Consider the following 25342-nt stretch of genomic DNA (forward strand, 5'->3'; position numbering starts at 1 on the left):
AAAATAACTATAAAATAAAATATGATGTATATAAATTATACAGTTTGTTGATAAAACAAGAAAAATATCAAGAAGGTAAAGGCAATAAAATAGTTGATTAGAAAGTGATATCACAATGATTATGACTAGAATTGGTTCAATGAACATGAAAAAAGGGAAGAGGGTTTTCACAGACATTACAAACACAATTAGGTAAAGGTAAATGATGAAATTCTTGGTTATTGTAGAGTTGAGGATGGGCCAGATTGAACAGATCTTTTGTCAGCTCCCATCGTTGGTGGCATATGGCCGGGTCAAAGGTGCGTGACCGCCAATACTCTGAAGGGATGTCGGGCCAAGGACAATAAGGCATTGACAAGTCCTTGACCAGAAAGGATAACTTGTGTACGAACATCACCTGCGGAAAGCAATTTCCCAACACTGTTGGACACTAACCTTGTCTGCCCAATGCTGAGGGGCTTGGTTTCGCATGGGAAATGCGTACATGCATTGTGGCACGCACAGGTATCGTTTGAGGAACTTGGTGAAGGTGGCATCGGCGGATTTGAGGGCGGATTGGGCGGAGTTTGGGAGCCAAAGGTGAAGGCCGTAGACGAAATTTGGAGTGATGTAGGTCCGGAAGAGTTGAAGAACTATTGGGAGGGGAAGATTCTTGATAGGAAGTCGATTGCAGATGTATCCGACCCGGGCCCTGGCTTTGACTATTGATGATTTGAGATGGTTGGTGAAGGCGAGTTGAGTTGAGAATGTGAAATCAACATAATTAAAATTATTTACGATTTCAATCAGACTATTGTTAATATGGAAGGAGGGGGGAGGCAGACGACCTTTATGGAAAACCATGGCCTTCGTCTTGATGGTGTTGACTTGAAGGCCGCTCTCTTGGCAATAACCATGGAGTGCATTGATGGCATTTTGCAATTCCACGGCTGAATTAGCCAAGAGAACCAGGTCGTTTGCATATTGAAGATATTGGACTGGAAAATGGTTGATGGTGGAGCCTTGGTTGGTGAGGGCTGCGGGCAGGTCGGATACACTGGCAGAGGGAGGCTTTGGTGCCTGCTAAGGTGAGATAAAAAAGTTTAAAACATGCCGTTAAGAAATCTTAGTCTGGGTCTCTTAGAGGTAAATGGCAAAGGTTTCAAAGACTTATTTTGTTTTTGATACAGTTTCCAGTAAATTTTCTGAAAGATTTGCAGGTTTAAAGTTTTGTATTTCCAGACACTTTTAGGCACCTTTGGACACTCCCCATCGCTCGACGGGCAAATGCTTTATTGTGTTTTTTATTGTGTGTATTGTGCTTTATTATGGTGTTTTTTTTTGTTTCTGAGACCTGTACAAATCGGCAGCCCTCAAAAACCATAGACCATATAATGACCAGACCTCGCAGATAAACGTTATTCTCCACCGATTGGTTGGAGGTGCTCATTTTTAAATTTGTGGCAAAATGTTAAAAGGTTTAGGTAGAAACTTTAAGGGTTGTTAATATCGTGTTAGGTTAGGTTGGGTTAGGTTAGGTAAGGTTAGATTAGGTTTGATTAGGTCAGGCTAAGATTTAAAAAAGTGGCACCGCCAACTACTCGGTGGAGAATAACGTTTACCGACCTCGCACAGCGCGAGGATGAATGCGCGAACACTTGCTTTCATCAGCTGGTACATGTATTTTGGTTTACAGTGACTCATGCTTTTTCATCGGCTAACGTGAATATGTTTGTCACTGATTGCGGTCGTTGAAGACAACGATTGTAGGTCGTTACAAGGAGTTCTCTAGACATGGAGGTGGACAGTGCCCAGAGGGCAGACAACGATAGGGCAATGTGCACTAGCCCCTCAGTAGATCACAAAACGTGTGAGTTTTGTTAAAACCTTGGTATTCAGATCAATAATGTTTATCAGTGCTATATTCATTACCTTGTCTGGTGATATGTTGTTATTAAACTGGGTGAATAAGGCATGAAATACCCAGAAATGTAAAATAGACAATGGACTACACTATTCTAATGGTTAATTCCTCCCTTTTAACCACCATTCTCTTTATGGTGATTACTTGAAGCAAAATATAGCTGCTTTTGGCAGGTACGTAAGCTTTCAGCCATGGAAAATATAATCCAAGAAGTGTCATGATGTATAGTACGGGCTTAACAACTAAGAGCCCTTTTGAACAAGGAGATAAAAGTGTCTGGTGAGAAGTTTTTGTTGCAAAGCATTTGCACCTTATTGATTCCGAAGGATGGCAAACTTGAAGAATTAAGACAAAATGGTGTTGAGAGAAATGTATATGATAAATTTCAAGAAACAGGTGACTCAATGGGCTTTTTCAAATGCATTTCATATCATGGATTTCACAGGAGATCGTTGCTTCTTTCATTTAATGAACATCAGACTCCGACAAAATATGTTTATTTCGTGTCGAGCAGAAGTTGCAAAAGTTTGACGGTTCAGATGTGCGAAAGAGCTTAATCGAGGCATTGGAAAGAAAACGGGGTAGTACTCTGTAGCGGTGTTCTATTGTACTGTTTTTCCATCATGACTTTTTGTGTCAAGGTTGCAAAAGTTCAACAACCATTTTTTGAGCTCATTTCAGTTTTAGATGTGAAATGTCTATGTACTATGTACTCCAGGAGAAGCACGAATGCCAATACTCGGTAGGTATTTTAAAAGACGCTACGTATTTGGAAAATGGTTAGAACATATAATGAAATGTTGTCGGAAGATTTATAATTTGAAACGTTTTTGAAGAAAGTAAACAAAAACAAGATTTACTTTGCAACGTAACCTAATTTATGATACCTTAACTTTGTCAGGATTCTAAATCCCACACTGAATATATCTATTCTTAACATTATTTCTCGGATGATATTTTCTTTTATGCAAAATATGTACCTGGAAAGAATTGTGAAATTGCAAATAGTATGTTAAAAAACGAAAATGAAACTGATATTGCATTTGGTGAAACAACAAAGCGACAGATGGAAATTATAAAGTTTTTTATTTTTATTTATTTTTTAATTTGAGTAACCTTTGGGCTGTTATTTAAATTGCCGTAATGCTAGTTTTCTATAAATAATCTAATGTTTGAATTGACAGTCTGTTTGTGCAATATTAGAATATATAATCAACACGATATATATTGGCCAAAATGAATTCTACTTTTAGCTATCTTATAAGCCTTTGTTTTTGAGCAATATTTAAAAAAGAAATGTCTTTGTTATTTTATGCCCCAAAGTAATGAAAACGCTATTTTCAGGACGTTAAAGTATGTGGGTTGACAATACTGATACACAAATCTATCTAATAGGAAAAGCTAGTTGATCAACTTTGCTTTACAATACTAAATGAAATAGTATTTTTTGAGGGACAAGTAATGAGGATATAACTTTTGGGGCCCTTGCTTGCCGCTGTCTTGTCGTTTTATGACCATACACGTATTTGGCCCCTGGCAAATCCAAAGTGCCTTTTTAGCTTATCAAAGCGGATCAAATCCTATTCTGGTTTGTCGCTATGTTCTTTTCTGTTTTCGTCTCTTCCCCTGACAAATCTTAGTTACTGAATTATGGCCGTTTCAAGTGTCAACCATGAGAATTTATGGTTTTGAGGTCATATGACGGTGAAGTCAGGGAGGTGACCCCCAAATACATATTCTTTAATAGAATCACGAATAACTTCTGCGAATTTTCAAATGTGTCTTATTTTCAAAGGAACAATAAGTTAGTTACACAAGTGAAACTTCGTCCAAAATTTGACATTGTCTCTTTCTGCAATCATGTCAACTTTTGAAGATGCACTGAGCTGTTCAAGTTTGAGCATGCGAATATGAATGTAGGCTATTTATATCATACCTGCAATCAATTTTATATTAGGTTTTTTGATGTCAAAAAACCATCTCCAGAAAAAAATCAATTTAACGATTTTCCCCGAAATTGATCCAAGTTCATGAAAGTTATCATAAATTCCAGATACCTTGATGTAATTCTGCAGAAATTATGCATCAAATTGCAGAAAAACATTGCACGGAAAAATATATACTAAACACCGAACGTGAAAAGGAGCACACCAAATAAATGTAGAAAGTGGCGCACCAAAACAATAAATTGGCACGAGAAAGTAAGCATCCCGAAAAGTGTTTATAGCGCACAAAAGTATAAATTGGCACACTGAATCTAAAATGTACCACGAGAAGTGAGGAAAATGGCACACACAAAAAATGTAATCCACTTGAACCAAGCACACATAAAAGGGTTCAAAGCACAACAAACGTTACAGTGGCACATCAAACTGTAAAAAGGCACAACAAACAATAAAGAGGCAAACACAAAAAAATATCGTATCTATTTTTGTCAACACCGTGATTGTACTTTTTCTGAGTTATTGGAGGTTGTATGCTTTGAAAACCTGAAAATATGGCTAGATCGTCATATAAGCACCAATAAACTTAGGTTTATTGCAAAGTTTATTACAACCGCAATTAGTAAATAATGAATCGTTATTGCGACTCTTGGTCATGTCATAGCGTAAAAATGAATATAAATTTGGTTTATAAGCATTATAAAAATATTGTTAATATATAAAAGAAAAATGTCAAGAAGGTAAGGGCAATAAAATAGTTGACTAGAAATTGATATCACAATGAGTATGACTAGTTCTGTATTGTTCAATGCACATGAAAAAAGTGAAGAGGGGAATTGCAGACAGTACGAAAACAGGTGGATAGAGGCAAATAATGAAAATTTTATTTATTGCGGTAGAGTGGGTGGGTCAGCTGATTATGTTTTGAATCCACACATGGTCAGTTAGTCATCTTATCATCACCAGCCAACCAAATTTTCGGTGTGTAGGTGTTTTTGGTTGTGTAATGCTTTGCTCTTTTTGTGAAACAAAATTTTGTCCGTGTGCCTTCATAGAGTTTGATGTGCCAAAATCTAGTTACGGTGTGCTCTCTTTTGTTTGTGTATCTTTTTAACTATGCGTGTGCCATTTTATATTTCGGTGTGCTAATCAAACACTTTGTTGTGCCTATTCCCGTTTTTATCCATTTGCCACCCATTGCAAATGGAACCAATTGGTGGAAACATCTGGGGCATGTTAGTTTTTATGCAGAATTCACAAAATCTGAAGAATGAATGTTTTAGTTGGCACTAGTGATAGCGCCCTGGAACAAAATCCATTTGACAGAGAACGCAGCTGGTTGACCTCAAATACGTAGAATTGCTAATTTTCGATCTTGGCGTCTATATTCACGTACTGTATGGTCAATATCAACTGAAAACGGAATAAGTACTTATTAATTCTTTCGAAACCGATTAGGATTAAGGATGCTGAGAATAATGAGATCAAATGCAATAGAAATAGTGCCTATTTATTGAAAAGGTTGGCCTATCTGAGCTGACATATGTCAAGAATTTTTTTGAGAGGAACCGAAACTCTATATACGTACTCAAGGACCTCTAGAAATATTCATAGAATAAGAAATTGAAGCTATGTAATTTGAAAGGAACAAAAACCGAAGATCAAGAGCCGGTCTGTATCAAAATTGCGCCTAGCATACTTCACAAATATATTTTTGACCTTTTTAAAAAGCTGATCAATGAGAGGGTACATGTTTTAGAAATTCATTCTCTTACCTAATTCTTTATACTCTTCTACTTGTTTATACTTTTCACTCTAGTTGGTACGTTTTATGTATTGACATGCCCCAGAGTCGCAATAAATGATTATTAAACTTCACTTAGATTTGCTTATGCCAAAACCCCAAAACATGCATTAACATATGTATAAAAACCCGAAAAATGCAATAAATGCGAATAAACCCGTTTTATGACATCAAATGAATAATGAATATTTTGGCCGTTCTTAATGATCATGTAATCCAAGATCATTTCAGGTTACAGGGAACCTGTAATCGTTGCATCTCTCAAGCTGTCCGGGGCTTCGGTATTAGCTTGTGGGGAGAGACAACACACCAACCAACCGAAATGAAATTTTGTTTTGAACATTTTTAAGGAGTCAGCAACAGGATGTCAGATTAATCCACTTCTCTTGCGTTGTTTGGTTTCATCAAAAACAGTCATTCAAGCCACCAACTCACTAGATACCTGAATTTGAAACCTTAGATTCAGGATCATTAGAAAGAAGCGAGCCCAAAATCAATCCCTATTTCAAAAAGAGTGAAAAATATCGGGGTTAATTCTTTTCCAAGATAGCTTCGAAAAGTTTTGATAGCCTACTCCCGGTTCCAATTCGCGGTCTAGCTATCTACTACAGTCGAAACTATTTTTATTGTCACCCGTCGACATGACCATCCCAGAAGACAGGCCATATTTGCACTTCAGAATTAATTGATTATCTTTTTTAATATTTTGAATTTTTCGATCAAATATAGTTTAAATATTTGACTATTTACTAAAATGTTGTTACCCGCCTTGCGTATCAAGTTTCAAGGGAATAACCAAGCACATCTTTTTTTGCTTGATTTTGCTTGCATCAGATTAAATAAAGGTTTTGATTGATTAATGTAAACTATTGATGTTATCGTGATCAAAGAATTTCAAAGATCACAATCCCGAACATTATATACTGGTAACAAAATATGATTGCATTCATGTCTTAATGCCATTATTTGAAATTACGCTTACCTCTTCAGAATACCGATTGAAAATGGGTCCAACTAAGCCTTACCAAGCCTGTGTTCCAGATGTTCAGAACTAGCAGATCTTTCTTGAGGCAAAGAAACAATGCAGATCTTCCATTTCCGTGCAAATCCATCCCCAGGATCATCTCCTTACCTACAGTCATTGTCGCAGAAAGCGTCGTCTCTCTCAGTCCATTGAGCCCGTTTCGAAGCAGATTACATGCCCCATCGTGTCTTGGTTCATGTGATGCCAATTCTCACATTGGCATCTGAAAAGGAAAACTGCAGCAAAATGGTTCGTTCGTCCGCACATTTTTGGGAAGCTCTCAACTACATCGTCTTTCCCGCAGAGCTCTCGCATTTCTTCTTTTCACTGGATGACGACGTCGACCAACTTGGAAAAGCTCAACTTCAGTGGCTTCCTAAACTTTTATTTCCACTGAAGAGCCTCGTTGTGAGCTCCAATGGTAGAAGAATATATAAACTTTTGAGGCTACTTCCAAAGCTTCGTTGGACAGACAACCCTTGAGGCCAGGTCAGACAAATTTTGCAAGAATTTCTCATATGAGCGAAATCCAATTTGCGGTCTAGTTATGTACTACAGTCGAATCTCTTGTTCTTTTTTGGATTGAAGTTGGGTCTCGCCACGAGAAAGAAAGTTGCTGATTTCGTTTTTTCATTCATGTTGACTTAACGATCAAGGGTCGAATTGTTCTTCACGAATGCTTAGATTAGGAACAGCTCTTTGAACTTCTTTTCTTGCGTTCATTCAATGAACTCCAAGAGAACTAAATTTTAGATTGTCCTCTTTGCAAAAATTTTCAAATTTTCCCCTTGAAAAGTGTTATAAATCAGTTTTAGATTTGTTCAAGTATGTTGCCTGATAAATACTCCATCCATGGTCCATGAAATCTACGAAAAGAGATTTTCCACTTTACCAGTTGGACAACACGATGAGTAATACACTTCTCTGTAGGTCCATAAGAGAGGGCTTATTGCCAACTTGATTTATAGTTTAATCTGGAAATACCCATTTGGGAGGTCGTTATGTTGTTTGCAAAGGACTTAAACTGCTGGAGAGAGTTGGTTGTTGATTCAACCTACAAGAATCATTGCCGATCCTCAATATCTATGATAACTAGGACTGTAAAAACTTTTTTTGAGCGCCAAGTAATCAAGAAATGTTTTTGAAAGCACCAAATGATGTATTGTTTGCTGACAAAAACCTCCAAAAAATTTGAAATTAATTTAAAATTTTAAAACGTTTTCTCCGAGCCCGGCAATAACAAATTTCAAAAAGACCAAGTTGATTAAAGCTTTCAGCAGCATTAAATCCTCTTTGATCCTGTCACAACGTCTTCCCTTCTTTTGCACGGCCCAAAAATGCAAACGCTAAAATTTATTTAATTTTTATTTACTTAAAAAATAGATAACAAGATATCGAAGAGAGCGACAATTCTGTAATGATGATGGTTAAAAAAACTGCATGATTGATATTAGATACCTAGACTGTTGGAAGTTATTCGATTCATTGCATCTCTACTAGAGCTGTGCATCGGATCCTAACAGGGTCTCCAAATCCCATCCGAGGTGATTTTTTGTAATCCAAATCCGAGATTTTTTCCCAATCCGACCGAACCCGAATCCGAAATTTTTTGCTCAATCCGAATCTGAATCCAAATCCGAGAACTTTGCCCAATTCGAACGAATCCGAATCTGATTTGTTTTCTCCAAAAGTTGAATTATGTGCTTAATCAGATTAAAATCCAAAATATTTTGCAAAATCTGATTCAAGTCTGATTTTTTCACCCAATTAACATTAAAAGAACTTCTTTAACTTTAACTAAATGTGTCTTAATGCCACTTAAACGTTTTGAAATGATGTGATTGGGTGGAGTTGCCTTAGTCAAAATATAATCTTCCGGTTACAATGATGCACTTTTTTGTAACAATAATAGCATAGCATAACTTGTCTTTATGAAATATGCTTCAATTGTAATGCTCTTGAATATAATTCTGTTATCAAAGCTTGATATGCAGCGGTATTATAATTTCCTTTTTCCTAATATTGACTGTATGGACCGCAAATACCTTGATCCTTTTCTTATTATCTGAAATTTTGGGTTTCTTTATTTGTATGAGATTGCCACACAATTGTGATAGCTTCCAAGATAGTAAGGCCATTCATAGATTTTAACTTTGATGCTTTTTGATTTCCCTCGCATTTTGAGAGTTGTGAAAGAAACGATTCTCAAAACAAATTTACATTTATCTAGTTTTTTTGGCAATTTTGAACTTGAATCGGATCGGAACCCAATCCGACTTTTTCCATTCCCCAATCTGAATCCGAACGAAATGTTCAATCCCATCCGAATTCGAAAAATCGGATCCGATGCACAGCTCTAATCTCTACTAATTAAGTCAGGACATGTACTGAACTTTGGTTGATTTTGGCTTCTTTGCATCTGGTCGCTGGATGTTCCTAATATTGTCATCATTTTAATCTTAACATGTTTTCATTGTCGCAATTTTTGCAGGAAGAGAGGAAAAATGCTAACGCCATATAAGTTTCTCAATGCGGGGTCCGTAAGCAAAATCTTAACACTCAGTAGAATTTTAGTTTCCTGCTTTCTAGGATAGCTAGAGACCTATGGTTTCTTTTGTTGGAAAAAGAATAAAATCGCTCAACGATAATATTTAGTGATCTTTTTTGATAAAGTAGAACATGGAGTCTGAATTGGCAAAGAAGAATCAAATTTCCGATTCGCTCCACGCCTGAAGAGAGCTTCTGGGTCAGGAAAAAATCTGTCTTTACAATGAAGCCATTGTTCTACAGGAAAATGAAGACTTCTTCACCTGATTAGCCTCTTCTTTGTGGCTGTAGTCGGCAAGTACCTGACAGTCCTGACATGGCTTTTCAGGCCCAAGTCCTCTCTCACTGCCTTCTTGACTCAGGCCTCAGACACCTGCAGCTCATTGGAGAGGCACCTTATGCTGATTGTGGGGTCCTTATCAATTTTTACTTTGAGGTGTCCATCAAACTCCTTTGACTACTTATTGTTGGCCTTTCTGGATCTCCCTTGTCATCCAATGTTTTCCTCACGGCATAGACATTAGTTCTGGAGACTTTGATGACCTTAGATATACCTGGAATTCAGGCTCCAGCGTGGAGCAAATTGAAAATTTGATGTTTCTATGCCAATTCAGACTCCATTTTCGCTTTTATTAAAAAGATCACCCAATGTTATCGTTGAGCGAGCTTATCCTACTGAGTATTCAGATTTTGTTCACGCACTCTGTACATTATCGAAGAAAAATCCCTCCTCCAGATGGCAGTTTTCCCTCATGTATCTTACTTGATGGTTTTGAATGGTGAAAGTTTTGCAAAAACACATTTCACGTCTCAGCTTGAAGTGAACACATGAATGAAAACGTCATTTCAATGCACTGTAAGCTCCTTGAAAAGATGTAGAGCGATGATTTCATTAATAATTTAATGTTTCGACAAAAATTAACAGAACTGCGACGTCTTTGCATAATCAAGCAGTATCCATAATAGCTGTTTTATTACTAATCTAATATAAATATAGCCGGAGGAAGCAACGACATTGTTCTAGATTTTATTGAAGTTTTTTCAGAAATAGTTTGTTTACTCTCAAACTTTTTCCGTATCATAACTATGTCTTATTTGAATATTAATCATTTCTGTTTCAATTGCTCTTGTATGGTGCTTCACTTTCGAAAATATATGTTGGAAGGGCCGAGAGAGGTATGTTTTAATTTTTTCGTGTTTTCTTTGTTCAATTGTGGTTCCATGACTAGAAGAGCATTAAACACATATCGTGGCTGAGATCGCTAAAGAGGGCTGTTTATTGAATTTCTTTTGAACTTTGGTTAATCATTTGCACGAAGTAAGCGCACCTCTGATGATGAATGCTGGCTAAGCCATTTCAGTATTGATATTGTCACTAAATGTGACAATAAGTAAAGAATCCGTGAGGAAGGAACTTAAAAGAATGATAAATGACATCAATTATAATAAAATTATCATGAAATAAAAAAAAAAAATGAACTTGAAGTCTAAGTGTTGATTTGACAATTATATACAATTAGAATAACCAAAGAATTGAACTTTATATCATGCACATCAGACAAGTTATAGTCATGGAATCTCAAGCTTTGTAAAGTTGATTTGAGCTAAACTATGGCCGAGATCTTGGTCCATCCATTGACCACTTTGTGATAGATAATTTATTCGTTTGGTCACACCCTTGCATGCGATAATGCTGTGAGCAGCTTTTTCTTTGCAACACATTTGGACCTTTGCCAAGTGGAACCGAAATTGGCTGCCTCAATGATCAGATTTTAGATTGGGCAACCAACGAACTCCCTGGTCCAGAACGAGCCAATCCGAATAGCGCATAGTTTGAAGCCAATATCCAATCACTTTGACTCGGTGGAGTAGCACAGTGAACCGCTCTCGGTTTGTTGAATTAGTACTTTCCCAAATGTTGGCAAGAAATTTGCTCACACTGATGGACTCGGAAGCTTTAGATCCGAAGATGTGCTCAATTACTCGGATGAGGAAACTTGGGCGTCTGGGATGGTTTCTAAGCCTTTCCGGCCCCGGAAGTAGAGCTAACCGTCTACTTTTAAAGCGTGGACCATTAGCTTTCTGAGACAACGACGAGCCGCATTCAACCCAAGTGAACTACGAGCGTTGTTTTGACAAATGGTCCCTTTTTGAAAAGCGACTTGAAAATAGTTCACCCCAACGAGCCTTAGATTTGGGCCGTTATGAACGCATTACAAGCTTGTTCCATTCCCTCAAATGAAAAGCAAGTGTGGTCAACGTATTTTAAATGCTTCATTCCAATCTGATCCGGATTTGAGATCTTATCGATTCAGGACGTTCCAATGATACCAAGATTACATCTGCAGTGCATGTGATCTTCACGTAAATTTAATGCACCTTTGTGTCATTTTTGCAAAGCTAATGCCTTGCAAGTTATTCTGGCTCCTCCACATTCGTTGCAGTTGCCATTGGATTGTATGAAGACACTTGAGGATGCACTGACATTTATCGCATTCTTTTGAATGTTTCCTGAAGAAAATGAACGTCAAGGCCTACAGTCACAAGCTTTGACTGCGATTCGGTTCCAACGAGGACACTTGTTTCCACATAATGTGTGTAAGTGATATTCCTATGCCAAGAAAGGCCAAACTTACCATACATATGTAAAGAACCTTCAACATTTTCGAGGGCCAGAGGCAAAAAGTAAGAAGCTATTGAAGTTTTTGCTCCGCACTCTGAACATCGAGAACAAAAGCTGTTTTAAGATTGAACGATGAAAGAAGATTGCGCAGCGCATTCAAATATCGGTAAAGCCAACCTGGCCACTGTACCAAAAATAGGAGGTAAATATTCGATTTAGTATGGGCTGATTATGCAGTTTCAAATTGCTTTGTTGCTATGTTTTATTGATTCGCTCTTGGAATGAAAATATCGTAGTGAGATCATGGGGAGTCTCGGAAGTCCTTAGAGAAATCTAAATTCTGCGAAGTAAAAAGGTTAGTTGCATGCAACTAAAAGTGCAGTTTTGACCCATTGCTTTTGCCCTTTCTTACGAAAAATGCACTCCTAAAAACAGACGGTTCATTGCTGCACTTTGCCTTCAGAGCAATTGTTACTCTGAACGACCAAACTTTGTGTTCAATAAACCAAGGATCATCAAGACTAACATTTTCTGTTCTAAGTTCTTTGTCAAACTTGGTCACTCTATTCATGGCGTCTGAACTAAGACATGCAAAAATGCATTTTCAACGGGGCTTTGAGATGTCATTTCTGTAATGAGGAGAGTAATACCACGTCTTTCCCAGCTCATTGGAACCATCGTCACCTTAAGAGCCTGCACTAAAACTTTCGTATTTATACCATAAAACATGGTAATACCATGGAGAATCTGAAATCCCTTCCATGCTTCACTTCCAAAAACAAAAACAGATGTGTTTGGTAAGATTTGTACTTGCTTGAGAGCGTCCTTTTATCTCATTCGAGGGGCCAGAAAAATTGAAACGAAAACATTCGTGGAACATTTATCTGAAAAGGAACGGAAAACGACGAGAGGCAAAAAGTTTTTAGTTGTCCTTGTCCCCAATTTTGCTAAAGTTTGGGTGAAAAGGAGATGTATGGAAAAGCCTCTCTAAATCTAAGGTCGCACTTGCTAGGTCCTTAGGCCTTCCACCTTTCACACGGAGTTCGGTCAAAGGCACGGAAGACCTTCAGTAGCCAGCTTACCACGCCTTTGATTGAATCTCAAGCCTCAAATCTGCACTATTTTCCGTAGTTACTTGTAACGTAACCAAGCAATTGAAAAGGGGGAAGGTTCCAGCAGGACGTTTTACAAAATCTCTCTTGGTTTACTTTCATATCCCGCAATATGCATAGAGCACACCCAATGATCCTCGAGAAATGAAAATCACCAACAGGGTGAGGCTCAACCCGTGTTCCCCCCCGGACCTTAGCCTCGAAAAACCCTATGTACGTCTTTGTCAAGACCATAACTCTTGTTCATCTGATGTGTCTCGTCATCCACTCGTATTCCTTCGTTCTGTATGAAAAAATGTAAGAACTTGGAACAAAAAATGAAATCCAAATTTTACAGCCTGGCTCATGAATTAGTCAAAAAGGTTTTGAACACATAGCAGCAGTGTTACCTGAGCTACTCGTTTCCTGTTTCCTTCGTGAATAATGAAAAGTTATGAGAAAACCCCATGCGTCAGTCGACAAACCCAAATCTGGGAATCAAGTTGATCCCTGGACTTTCTTATGAAAAATGAACCTATAAAGGATGGAATTTCCACGAGAATAAGTCCGGGATACGATCAATATTGATGGATGATAGGTCTATTTCAAGAAAGTCAGAGGACTAGAAAATGCGATATTTTTGGCGGGTGGGATGTAGTTGGAGATCAAGGTGCAGTAAGCACCCGATCAAAGAACTTTTTCTACCTCTTCAGGTAAATCTTCAGAGGAACCATTGGTAAATAAATTGAGATCCGTCGTCTCTCATTTCCACTCTCATGTAAGCGAGAGGAGAGGTCGTGCAGGAATGTATATATGAATGTATGTATACAAGCATGAATGCCCACAACTTTGTAGAGAGCAGCTCTTTGTTCTCTGGCGAAGGTCCCTTTCCAATTTGGCAGTGGATGGAGTAGGAGTATGAGGATTTGATTGCTTTCGCCTTGAGACTGCGTCGTGTATGTGTACGTAAGTAATCAAAGCAGTTTTTTTTCGATCCGTTAGATGCCAGATAATTCATTATCACTCTTCTGGGCTCTGGTGGGAGATCGAGGGTTCAGGGTGGCCCATACGAGTTCCATCCTTCGCTCCTGATGCCTCGCACGGTATGTACGTAGATGGATGGGAGAAAGTGTGTAAAAGACCATCTTGAATAATGAGACCTCCCTTGTCTCCGAGGATCGCTCTTCTCATTAATGGGATCGGCCTCTTGTTCTTTTAGCTTATTTTTGTTTTGGGACACGCTGTCCCGGCCAAGTGACGAGGACATGGAGGAAGTGTTTGTGAATACCAGAAGAGGAAACTTTGGTATTTTCATTTTTGTCGGTCCTTCACTGACAAGACTGTCTTTGTATGGTAATTTCGGATTCCTGTTTGTCTTGCCTATTCCCACATAGTGGTCCCATTATTCGACCAGATCCCCACACACCAAGTAAATATGCGCCACTTGGAGACGGTGTGTTTGGTCCAATGTCGGTTCCCTGGAATGGTATGATTAATATTTTATTTAGCCGGACCATTGGAGAATCGTGACTTGGTTAACGATATGCTTCGCCTCAAATCCTGAGCAGTCTGCCTCCGTCAGAGCACTTCACTTCCAGGGTCACCGTCCTCGTGATAACCTTCATCTGGACTTTCACTCACGCTCTGTTGTCCGCCTCCGGGTTGATTAGCCGCCCTCTGCAATGCGGGATTTGGAGCTCGTGGCGGAAGTTGAGGAGTGGTTCTCGGGGGTGGGGCCGGTTTGGGAGGTCTCTCAGGTTTATCATCTGATGAGATACCAACCATCACTCCTGCTCCATTCAAGTTCATGGGTGCTGTGATCGTCCCCAACGGAGCCCCATGTGGTAGGGGTGGAAGTGGCATTGGTTTCATAGTAAACTGGGATGGAGAAGTAATCGGGCATGGTTGAGGTTGAGCCACGACAATTCCGGAGACTGGAATCGAGTCGAACTCTTGCTTTTTCTGTTTCTTCTTGGCTAGTTCGGGGTTGTCTTGGCGTAATACCCAAACATCCTTGTCAAAGCACCTCGCCTTTGTTGCATCTGTTTCAACTTCGACCGGATCCTCCTCGTCGTGAGTCTCAGAAGGGCTGTCAGCGTCACTAACTCCGGTAAACATGACATGTTTGCCTTTCCCAGGAGAACAGCCAATCTTTTTGACATTGGCTTTTCGACTGTCAATGGAGCACGCTCGGCCCAAGGACTTCTGCTTTAGTCCACCTGGTCGGCGATGAAGTTGGCTTTGTTGGTGGAAAGGAGACACGTGGGAGGATTGTGAGCCCATCTCGTCTTGTGCCAAGTCTGGTGCGCTATCTGGCCTTCGTATGCTTTTATCTGCAAATGTAAGATCAACTTTCACCGCTCCAGAACCCTTGCGGAGGTGATTGGAATGCTGATGGTTAGCCTCAGGGGTCCGATGGCGCCTAACTCCATTCAAGGCTAACTGTATTTGATCCAGATGAGCATCTTGAGACGGATACTGCATGGGGTAATTGAGATAAGCTGGATGGTAGTTGGAGGCCATGTTGCTAGGAAGAGTATTGAACCCATTGACCGCTTTAGCTGCAGCCTTATTGGCGGCAGCAGTGATATCGGCAGCAGATGTTACCCATTGCTGAAGATCATCAAGGCTTGAGGACCGCGAACTCGCCAAATTGGCATCCTTAAAATGTACACCTTTTGTCGAATCATCGTCAAGTAGTGCATCTGGCGGTGGAGGCAAATCTGGGAACAGATACTCATCGTTGGCTATATGAGATGCCTGTTCTGACACCGGTTTTTGGTAGCGAGGCTGTGGAACGAGGTCCTTGAACTTGGGCATTACCGCACATGTCTTGTAATTCAATCGCTCGAGTTGAGCCTTTGATGCCTGAGGTGGAGGACCACTAAGGCTCGATTTCCTGACAGAACTCGATTTTGGCCCGTGTGTGAGGGACTGTCGATTGACTATAAGACTCACACCAGAGGCCATTGAAGATGACGGTGGTGGTGGACCGTTGGTCGGAGATGATCCGAAGTCGAGGATATTGGAACCTAGCTTCCCATTACTCAAGAAGGGCTGTGAAGAGTGCCGAATAGAATCTTTTTCAAGTTTGCCTGGAGTAAACACTTGGTTGGGCTTGAAGTGGTCTTCAGGCCCACGCCAGGCCTTCTGTCCAATTTGATTAAGGTGTTGCTGAGAGGCCCGAGATATGGTAACGTAATGAGGTGCAGCGGAGTCTAGTCTCCATCGCTGATCGCCCGCCATTGACAGCGTTGAAGACCGTCGAGTTAGTTGATGCCGTCGATTGGATCGCTTGTTGACTCGATCTGCCTCACCATCACTTAATGCGCCGCTTTTGAGGTCGTCCATTGAACTGGAGGACTGCAATCGGTCGTAATTTGAAGGGAACGAATGAAAACCTGCGAAATGATCACCTGGATGAGCCTGGGCTTGAGGGTGGATGACGGATTGAACCGGCTGATCTCGCCAGCCAGTCCCAGACAAAACATCCGGGAATTGCGTCTGATGGAAGTACATGGCAGAAGCAGGCCGTTGGTAGGGCTCATTGGGCAGCATGTTCAAGTTTTTGGCAATCAAATTGGAACTAGGTCGACCACTTGGATCTGGTCCAGGGAGTGTACTGGAGGTCGGGTGGGGAGGATAGAAACCTGGATAAGCCTGAGCCATGCCCGGATGAAAGTGAAAATGGTGCCAATTTGATTCCCCACAACAAGGGCACAATGGAAGCCCAGTGGAACCGTCGATCATAATCCCGTGCTTGCCATTGGGTGATCCCATCTTCGCACCTGTCGGTGGTGGTGGGTTCCGGTAGGTTGGCGGCATCATCGGCCGCAATTGAGGCCAATGTGGATGAGGGACCCCAGGCATCAGCCCATTTGGCACTGCTGTGTATGGGTGCCTCCAATTTATGGGCTGACCAAACGGAATCATCCCGTTCTGGTTCATGGCCCGAGGGTACGGATAGAAATGATGAGCAGCCATGGGTTGCAGTTGGTTGTGGATGAGATTGGTCTTAATATTGGTCTTTCCACCACTGCCAAAGTCGTCGTCCGATGACGAAAGCCCGTTATCACTCAATTTGGTATTGCTCGTCTCCAGCAAGGATTTTGATTCCGCGGTCGTGGTCTTCATCGTGGAGTTGGACACACTTCGAACGGCCTTCGTCAGTTCCATCTCACCGGGTACGATAAAATCTACCGTGGATCGCTCCATGAACGATCCGGAATTGCTATCACAGTGAATCCCCATTGCTCTAGCCGCTCTTCTTCGTTTGTGTCGGGATCGGCATTGAAGAATGAGGTAGAGGATCAAGATGATGATTATCGTCAAAACTATGACCACGGCAGCTCCAAAGCCCAAAATGTATTCCACCTGAAATACAAAGGGAAAAAACACTTGAATTCATTACATCTTTCTTTCCTTCATTACGTATGCACAAATTCGGCCAAGAGCCGAAGGCAGTTTTTTATATCTTTTTCGTTCTTTGGCTCTCTTGGATTAGACCGCTCTAACTTTAGGCCTTCTTTATCCGGAACCCACAGGCCAATTTGTTTCGTCAGGCCTCGCTCTGCTATACTGCTATCCTCTTTCATTTTGTATGCCTTTGTTTCAATTGGAGAGCGACAAAAAACTAAATCCCAATTTCATGGAAAAATCCTCCCACCAAAATATTGGGAGAAAAAAGCTCAGCGGTCTCCTTTTCATTTCCTTTCACTTCAACCGAAAAAAGTTCTAACCTTCAGCGTGGATTCGGAACAATTTGCCTACGAGGAGGATTGTGGGAACGTCTTTCTTCAAATTGAATCCCGGATTATTTGCTACTTTCTCTTTTCTTGTGTTTGCAAACTCTACCTTCTTCTTTTCTTTGGCAGATGGCTTGCATTTTAAATTTGAATGAATTAAAGCCGTGTGTGTTACATGTTTCGGGTTTGGAATTCCGCACAAGCTCGCACCAAACCCACTTATGCATATTTGCAGAGTCTCACACAAAACGAAGAGACATGTGGAGAGTCATGCACATCCAGAACCACGTTGGGTTTTGTTTCTGCCTCTCCCTTAGAAAATATTTTCGAGTCCATCTCTTCCGCAAGATCCTGGTCTTTTGGACACTTCAAAGCTGAGCAGTGAAAGAAAAGACTTTCGACCGTTTCTCTTCGAGCGGACAAGACATATCTCATCCCAAATGACCGTTCTTGAATCGACCACGTGGTTCTTGGAATTCATGGAAATGTCACTCGCTTTTGAGTACATTGGGCCTTGAAATGTCTATGGAAATAGGGACATTGAAATTCTGTGAAAGGACAACCAACTTTGGTCATGACGTGAGTAGAGAGAAAGAAAGAAAAAAAAGCGATTCACAAGTTAACAGTCGATGCTCAAGGTCAGAAAACGCAAGTCACTTTTTCCCCTGGCTAAAAAACTTGCGAGAGCTGTGGGGTTCTCGAAGAAAAATTTCACGATGCACGAACCATCGTTCCATGGTAAAGAAGGAAAAGCACGTTCTACATGCTCGGTATTTGGGTCCTTAAGAGCATTCCTCTGTCTTTTCCAGCATTTTCGGGGACGCACTTTGAGCGTGTCCAAAAATCAGTTGCAGGGGACACAAGTGTGGAGAATTAAGAACTCTATGATTGGAACAATGTGTCTTTGAGCACTCAAGGCAATGCTTATATGGCTGTGGGGGAGAGTCTGGTGCCTGGGATGCATGGAGTTATGTGGCCAGATTATTGGATATGGAAATATGCAGGAGTTTGGTTTTCTCAAAGATACTACACAAATGACAAAAAAGGCATTCTTTTCGTGCTTGCGTCATTTTTCCGAATGTCTCAAAGAAAGGTGGTTAAGGTAAAATAGGAAAGGGTTTCATTCACTTTACTGTTGAAGGTTAATGAATGAGAGGATAGGTGCAATATTTGCTTTACAGGTTGTTTTCCTTTTTCTCTTACAATATCCTAACCAAAAGTTTCTTCAGCTTTTATATACAAACATTGTTTGTCCTCGTGAAAACGCCTCGAGAGCCACTCCCAATAATATCCTTGTTTTTGTTTCTAATGCTCTACGTGAGAAAGGTCACCAAACGTGTTTGTTTTGACGGTTAGGCTTGGACGGACAATAGCAGATCAAACGCAATATTCTGTGAGCATAATAAAACAAAAGACACTTTCCGGTTGGCATCATTTCCACATTTCACATCTATTGCCATCCACAAATCAAACTTGTGCAAATTTGGCGCAATTTCGGAACAAAATTGGTATCACCTTTTATTCAGTATGGACAAGATAAAAATAGGCTAACAAATTTATGTTTTCACTTGTTTTAGCATTAGACCTGCACTATTGAGGCATTCAAAAAAGTGAAAGAACGGTAGACTTTTTCTTGGATTCATGTACTGAGTTCGACATGGGGATCCACATTATTAGCCTGACGAAAAAAGGGAGAATACACACCTTGTGTTTCTTGGACTTGTTCAGGAACCCCTGGCTTTCCTGTCTTTTTACATTTGGTATGGAACTTGTCGCTTTGGATTCAAAACTGAAACGTTATATAACTTGCAGCTCTCAATGCGATCAGCCGAATAAGACCAAGGAGCTTGGAGGAATAAGATCAATGGTAAAAAAGTATCCGACCAAACCACAGTCAATAACAGAAATGATAATAAATTTTGGCTTCTGTTCGCAGTCCACATCTCTAGAAGTCCGTGGACAAGTACATGTTTGTACTTTTGAGTTCGTCCCACGTTCAAATCTTGAAATATTGGTCAATGATCATGGCAACTAAATCATTGTTACGGAAGGCCGAAAAACTAATTTATTAACACATGCCATGCCCACCAATAAATCCGTATTGATGAATGAATAACGGTAAAAGGAGGCATGTCTTTTACTAATGATTAGTACTGAACACATGTGTTCTTCTGATTCAATTTCCATAATATGATAGTTATGACCTGCTGTATGTTACTCATGATATAATTCAAATACCACAAAGAAGCTTGCACTCGGTTAGTCAGAGATCGAACTAAGGGTAGCATAATGGAAATTGAATGCTCTACTAATAAACTACCAATGCTAGCCTTTTTATGTACCTACTGCTATTGAATTAGCCTTAAATAAAATATAAAAAAATATATATCATCGGGTTCAAATTTAGGATGCCATATAATTTTGTCTTCTCGTTTGTTGATCTTTTTACAATCACTGATGTGGATCGTATTCTTATCGTGAATAGTTGATTTTGTTCCAGTGCCAATATTTTCCTTAATCTTAATCCCGTTGGTGCTTTTTATTAATACTCTCCCGTCAGAGGCTCCGCTGATCTTGTTCTGTCGTTCAAACTTGATTGTTTTATGGCAAGGAAAGCAGAGGGAAAACGCTCTCCGCGGAGAGAATTTCATGGTCTCTATTGATCTTAAAAAAGAATTGATTCTATTACACAAGCCAAATACAAAAAAGACCCGTTATTGGACCTATTCAGCGACAAATACTGATTCTAGAGACCCCATGAATACCATTAAACCTTATGAATCTACTTAACATATTATTTTTTGGAAGATTCAAGATAACCTTTTTTCTTCCCTTTTTGGCAACTTTTACTAAGTGTTGATTATTGAACCTTTTTGGCGTATTTTTCTACCCTTTTCTGGGAAGAGGTCTTTTAGGTAAAAAGAGGTCTATTAGTAAAGACTATTCATGGATCAATTTTCACCCGTAGTGGACATCTTTTGAAATTAGCATGTTGTATTGGTACGATTTTGGTTTCTTGGCCGCCATTTAGATTAAAAAAGAATGGCTCGAGAAATTCTTTTTTTTGCGTAAACAAAAAACAAAGGCATGCAGATGGTTCCTGATCCTCCATTTTGCTAATGGAAGTCACTTTCGACTTGGGTTCCAAAATTCCAAAAACGGGTTGTTCCTTTCCATGTGCACAATAGCATACTTCAGAGTGATGGTGATACCGACACAAAGAGAGAGAAAACTTTGGTTCATAAAAAACAAGCTCGGTTTATTTTGGACCTCAGTTGAACCCAACAACACAACTTTTTAACGTTGCTATGGCCGTGTTAATGTGGAACAATTCCAAGCAACTGTCTGGGTGTTCTAAGGACAAACTGGTACGAACTTCAGTGAGAGAACCATCAACAACAGATTGGACATGGAAAACAAGGGATAAGAGAGCTATAGTACTGACCACGAGGCCCATTATTTTCTTCGCGTGAAATCGCTTGAAAAGACGTCAAGGAAGACCCTTCTAGTTTGGGAGAAGAGCCTTTTTGCCGGAGAATTTGCATACAGAAAGCTTCAGCTCACTTGCATTTGGAGGGTTGTCAGGAGAGGGCTTTGAATGACATTCTAATAATCCAACGAATATCAAGTCAAGGACAGTTAGACTTCTTTCAAGCGAGTCGTCAAAAACCGTCACTAAGGGAGGATATGTCAAATCAAGAATTTGCAAGGACAGGTGAGAGATGAAGGCAGGAAAAGAAGCTGGAAATTGAGGCTTGAAATGATCGTGTTACGAAAGAGTCGCAAGAATTTCTCATTCGGCTTCTTTTGGTTACTGCCAAATTTGACAAACCGCTTTTGTTAATTGTAAATTGACGAGTAAATTGAAAGATTTGATACAAAAATGAATGAATTATTTTGAATTGGAATTCGCTATCCTATCTTTCATTTTTCTATAACTATGTATAAACCTGGTTTAAGACACTTCGCTCTTTGGATATATTTTTAAATGGCATATGATACTTGTCAAATTTTCTTCAAGGTATTAGGGGTTAAAGGCTTAAAAAACTCCTTTTGACAACGAGAGCTAAAAACCCGAAGGAAGAAATCTGTCTCTACGAAGGTTACACGGACTTTGGAACAAATTTCTGAAACAGTATGTCAAAATAATGTACAAAAAATTACCTGGCATTTTCTAGCGTTGCGTCGATTTCAAGTTCAAAATGTTGGGGTGTTTCTGAACGAACTTTTAAATACACTTTGTTTCCTCCTGAGATTTTTGGGACATTGAAGCAGGAAAGGAAGATGACGTCACCTTCAAATTTTGAGAGGTCAATCGTACTTTTGAAGCTTAACAGTTCTTTATCAAGGGATCAAATAAGAGTTCCAATTCATTTATTCATTAAGCAAATGGTACATGTGGCATTGTAATTTACATGTTCAAAATGAAATTTTCGGGACTAAAAAGTGCTGTTTTTGACTTAGTTTTTTTTTTTTTTATTTTTTTTTTTTTACAAAAGACTTTTTTGAAACCTTTGAAAAGTTTCTTGTCTTCTAGTACCTCTACTGTATTGAAAAGTACCTCAGTGACCTCCCAAAATTTGTTCTCAAATCATCAGACAGCTGCTTCTTACAGGACCCAATACATAAATGGTTACTGGAACAATGATACAAAATGATAGAAAATGTCAAGTTATGTGATCGTCTTGTTTAGGCACGTAATCCCTCGTCTACACGCTAGGTAACTGTGATACACAATATGTAAGTCATGTCAAATATTGTGGAATTGAAATAGCTAGCTCTGTCTGGAACAGCAGAGCTTTGTTTGCATTGAGATTCAACTCAAAGCTTTAAAAACTGGTATTCTGAGGCCATCACAAACATACTCTTTCGGGCATGTCAAATCTAATGAACAAAGCCGGCAGGTGGTTATTTATAGTCCATGAAGTTACTTTAGTATTCATTTTTCGAACATCTTTTTCTGTCTCAACACTACTACTGCCTATATGATTTGCACTCCACGATCTAACCCATGATTTCAAGGGTCTATCAAAACCCGATGATGAAATCCCGATGCATTTCGAGCCTCTTTTGGGTGAGATTTATTCCCCTTTTCCAGCCCTCTCTCCGCCTTCTTTGGTGAGCTTTTATATATGGGTTGCATTTATCTCAGCTTCACAGGAAATGCATCATGTGTTTGAGGCCAGAATATTGAATTGGTCTTCTGACCAGAAAGGATGGTCGTCAGTCTTATATCAATTCGGCTCAAGGTAAAACAAACCCATATCAGAACCCAAGCAGATCAGGGTTGGCTCAAAGCCATTGACCGAATATTTCAAGGGAAGAGAAATTAACCAGTCATAATTCTACATCATCCAAAAAGTAGACGAAAAAAAAAAACAATTTTAGCCCTGGAAATTGGACATATTATGCAATTTCATCAAATCAGTAATTCGGTATTTTGGGCACTACCCGGAGGATAATCTGATTTTGCCGTCCCTGGCTCAGAATGAGGAATGAGCATGGCGCCCATTGCCCCTCCCTCCCCCCCCCCCCCCCCCCACACACACACACACATACACAAAAAAAAGAGAGATGATCTACTATCAGGTCGGCAGTGCCCGCTCAAAGGATATGATAGTCATCCTCTTTTCCTCATTTTTTTAGAGATAGAGAGGCATGTTTGTCGTCTTGAGATCACTTGTGGACCCTCTCAATGTTCCCTTGAGGCTGAATGACTGATGATGACCATGCTACAGTATTTAATGGCTAAAAAAGGGCGTCAAGGACCACGTCGTAAATTTCCCTTTCAAGGAAAGCCAGACTTTAGTGAGAGTCTAAGGAAATGTGTCCATTTAGGGACTTTGTTCCACACTTGGCTCTTGTGATCCGTTAATATGTATAATCTTGGAGAAATGAAGTCTTTCCAGCCAGTTCTAGCTTTGAGTAGGGATATGAACATCAGGTTTCTCATGAAGATTATTTTAATCATTTTACAGACTACTGGTGACTTGAAACTGAAGATAAGATGTACCTTTCAAAAGAAGAAAAAAAAACTGGGGAGCGCGTACTACACTAGGGAAGGTGATGGACAGTCGACATGACGGATTTTACATACCGGTTCTAGCCAGATATCCAGTGAATTTTGAAGTTGTCTGCTATGGGGAACTTCTCTGTTTTCGAAACAATGATATTAAAATGGTGAATTGTCAACCTTATCTTTTGGAGTATGTTTGTTATACTATAAAACGAAGGCAATAACTTTTTCCCAAGGTTACTAATGGATCAATTTTGTTGTTATGAGCTAAAACTGACGTTTAAGTCCTTCACTCAGGTATATGCTTTTCCTCATAAATGAAGATTAACCCCGAATAATACCAATAGGTATGGCTCGTTCAATAACCTAAACCTAAACAATACCTTTATCATGCTGTCGTCTTCTTGGTCTTGCTTGTCACTCCCAGAGGCTTCTTTTTCTTTGGCCTTGGACGTCTTCTCCTCCAAAGCCGCTTTGTTCTCACCAGGAGCGCTCAAAGAAGGCTGGGATTCCACGCCTCTCACGTGGATGGTAAAGTTGACGGAGGCCACGCCCGCTGGATTCTGGGCCGAGCAGAAGAACGATCCGTGGTCTTCAGGCCTGACCTCCAAGATCAGGAACTCGGACGTGAGCTGTAAAGGGAGAAGAGAAATGGTCGGATTATTCTCTGAGGAATAAGACGTATCCCATTTTCTCAGCAGCCATCAAGGTCAATTGGGTATTATTCATCGCTTCAAGACCAATACAAAAGACTTATCAATATTACATTTTAGGACCCGACATATTGGGACCTGACAGATCTGAGGTGAATGAGGAAAATGTGCAGATCCCGACATGGGTGCCAGTCCATAAAAGACATTTACAAGAAAAGACTCGATATGCTCATCCCCGTCGAAGATCCATTGCATAGGCCTAGGCTTGGCAGAGGGGGAGGGTGCGTGCTTTACGTCAATTCGTTCGCTTCAATTCAAGTGGAACATCCTTTCTATTGGAGAGAGCACTTTCTTAAATTGGCACTTTCCTTAGGTTGTGGCACACTTGGTTCATGGGGGAGAGAGGATAAAAGAAAATCTCCAAGGTAAAGTGCCCATTGGACCGAGCTTGTAGTATGTGTTGCAAGCGCGCACAGGGTGTTCCAATGTCTTCCTTGGTTGTTCCACTCTACCTCTCTTAGCGGGATCAAGGACATTGACACTCGTACAAGTAGGCTTTCCCTAAAAACGTATTCCTCATCCAGGCTGAAGAGTGATGTCACGACAAGGCCGACTGAATGAACCCAAAAACCAGCGAGAGAGGGAGGAGGAGATTGGGAACTAGTTGGTACATAAATAATTCATGGCCTTTGAAGGTTTGAGAGATGTCGTGGAAGAACAATACCGATCGAGAATTGATCCTCAATCCACTTTATCTGTTTGTCCACGTTGTCCTTGCTCAAGCAGCTTGAAAACTACTAAGCGACATATAATTGGTACGTTTTCAATAACAGATTTTCAAAGTTGTTATTAATTCGTCACTCAAAAAATAAATCACTTCTCTAAGTCGTGATTGGATGAAAAACATTGTCATCTCAAGGGGAATAATTACTAGAGGTAAGAAATAGCCCTTTCTTTCAATAAATTCACAACTTTCGACTTGTAATCTTATTC

At 40.0% G+C, this 25342-nt stretch overlaps 1 protein-coding gene across 2 annotated transcripts in view; it reads right to left on the bottom strand.

Moving 5' to 3' along the window:
• Positions 1-13476: 13476 nt before the first annotated feature.
• The window catches only part of LOC131877927 (uncharacterized), a 69555-nt gene continuing 57689 nt past the window's right edge, over positions 13477-25342 (bottom strand). For both annotated transcript variants that reach the window (XM_059223769.1, XM_059223768.1), the window contains 2 exons: positions 24080-24328; positions 13477-17309 (listed from right to left, as the gene is read on the bottom strand). In XM_059223769.1, coding sequence (XP_059079752.1) covers positions 14514-17309; positions 24080-24328 — 3045 coding nt within the window. In that variant the 3' untranslated portion in view covers positions 13477-14513. The remainder of the gene's footprint in view (positions 17310-24079; positions 24329-25342) is intronic.

Source organism: Tigriopus californicus, chromosome 3, assembly GCF_007210705.1.
Source record: "Tigriopus californicus strain San Diego chromosome 3, Tcal_SD_v2.1, whole genome shotgun sequence".
Classification (NCBI taxonomy): domain Eukaryota; kingdom Metazoa; phylum Arthropoda; class Copepoda; order Harpacticoida; family Harpacticidae; genus Tigriopus; species Tigriopus californicus.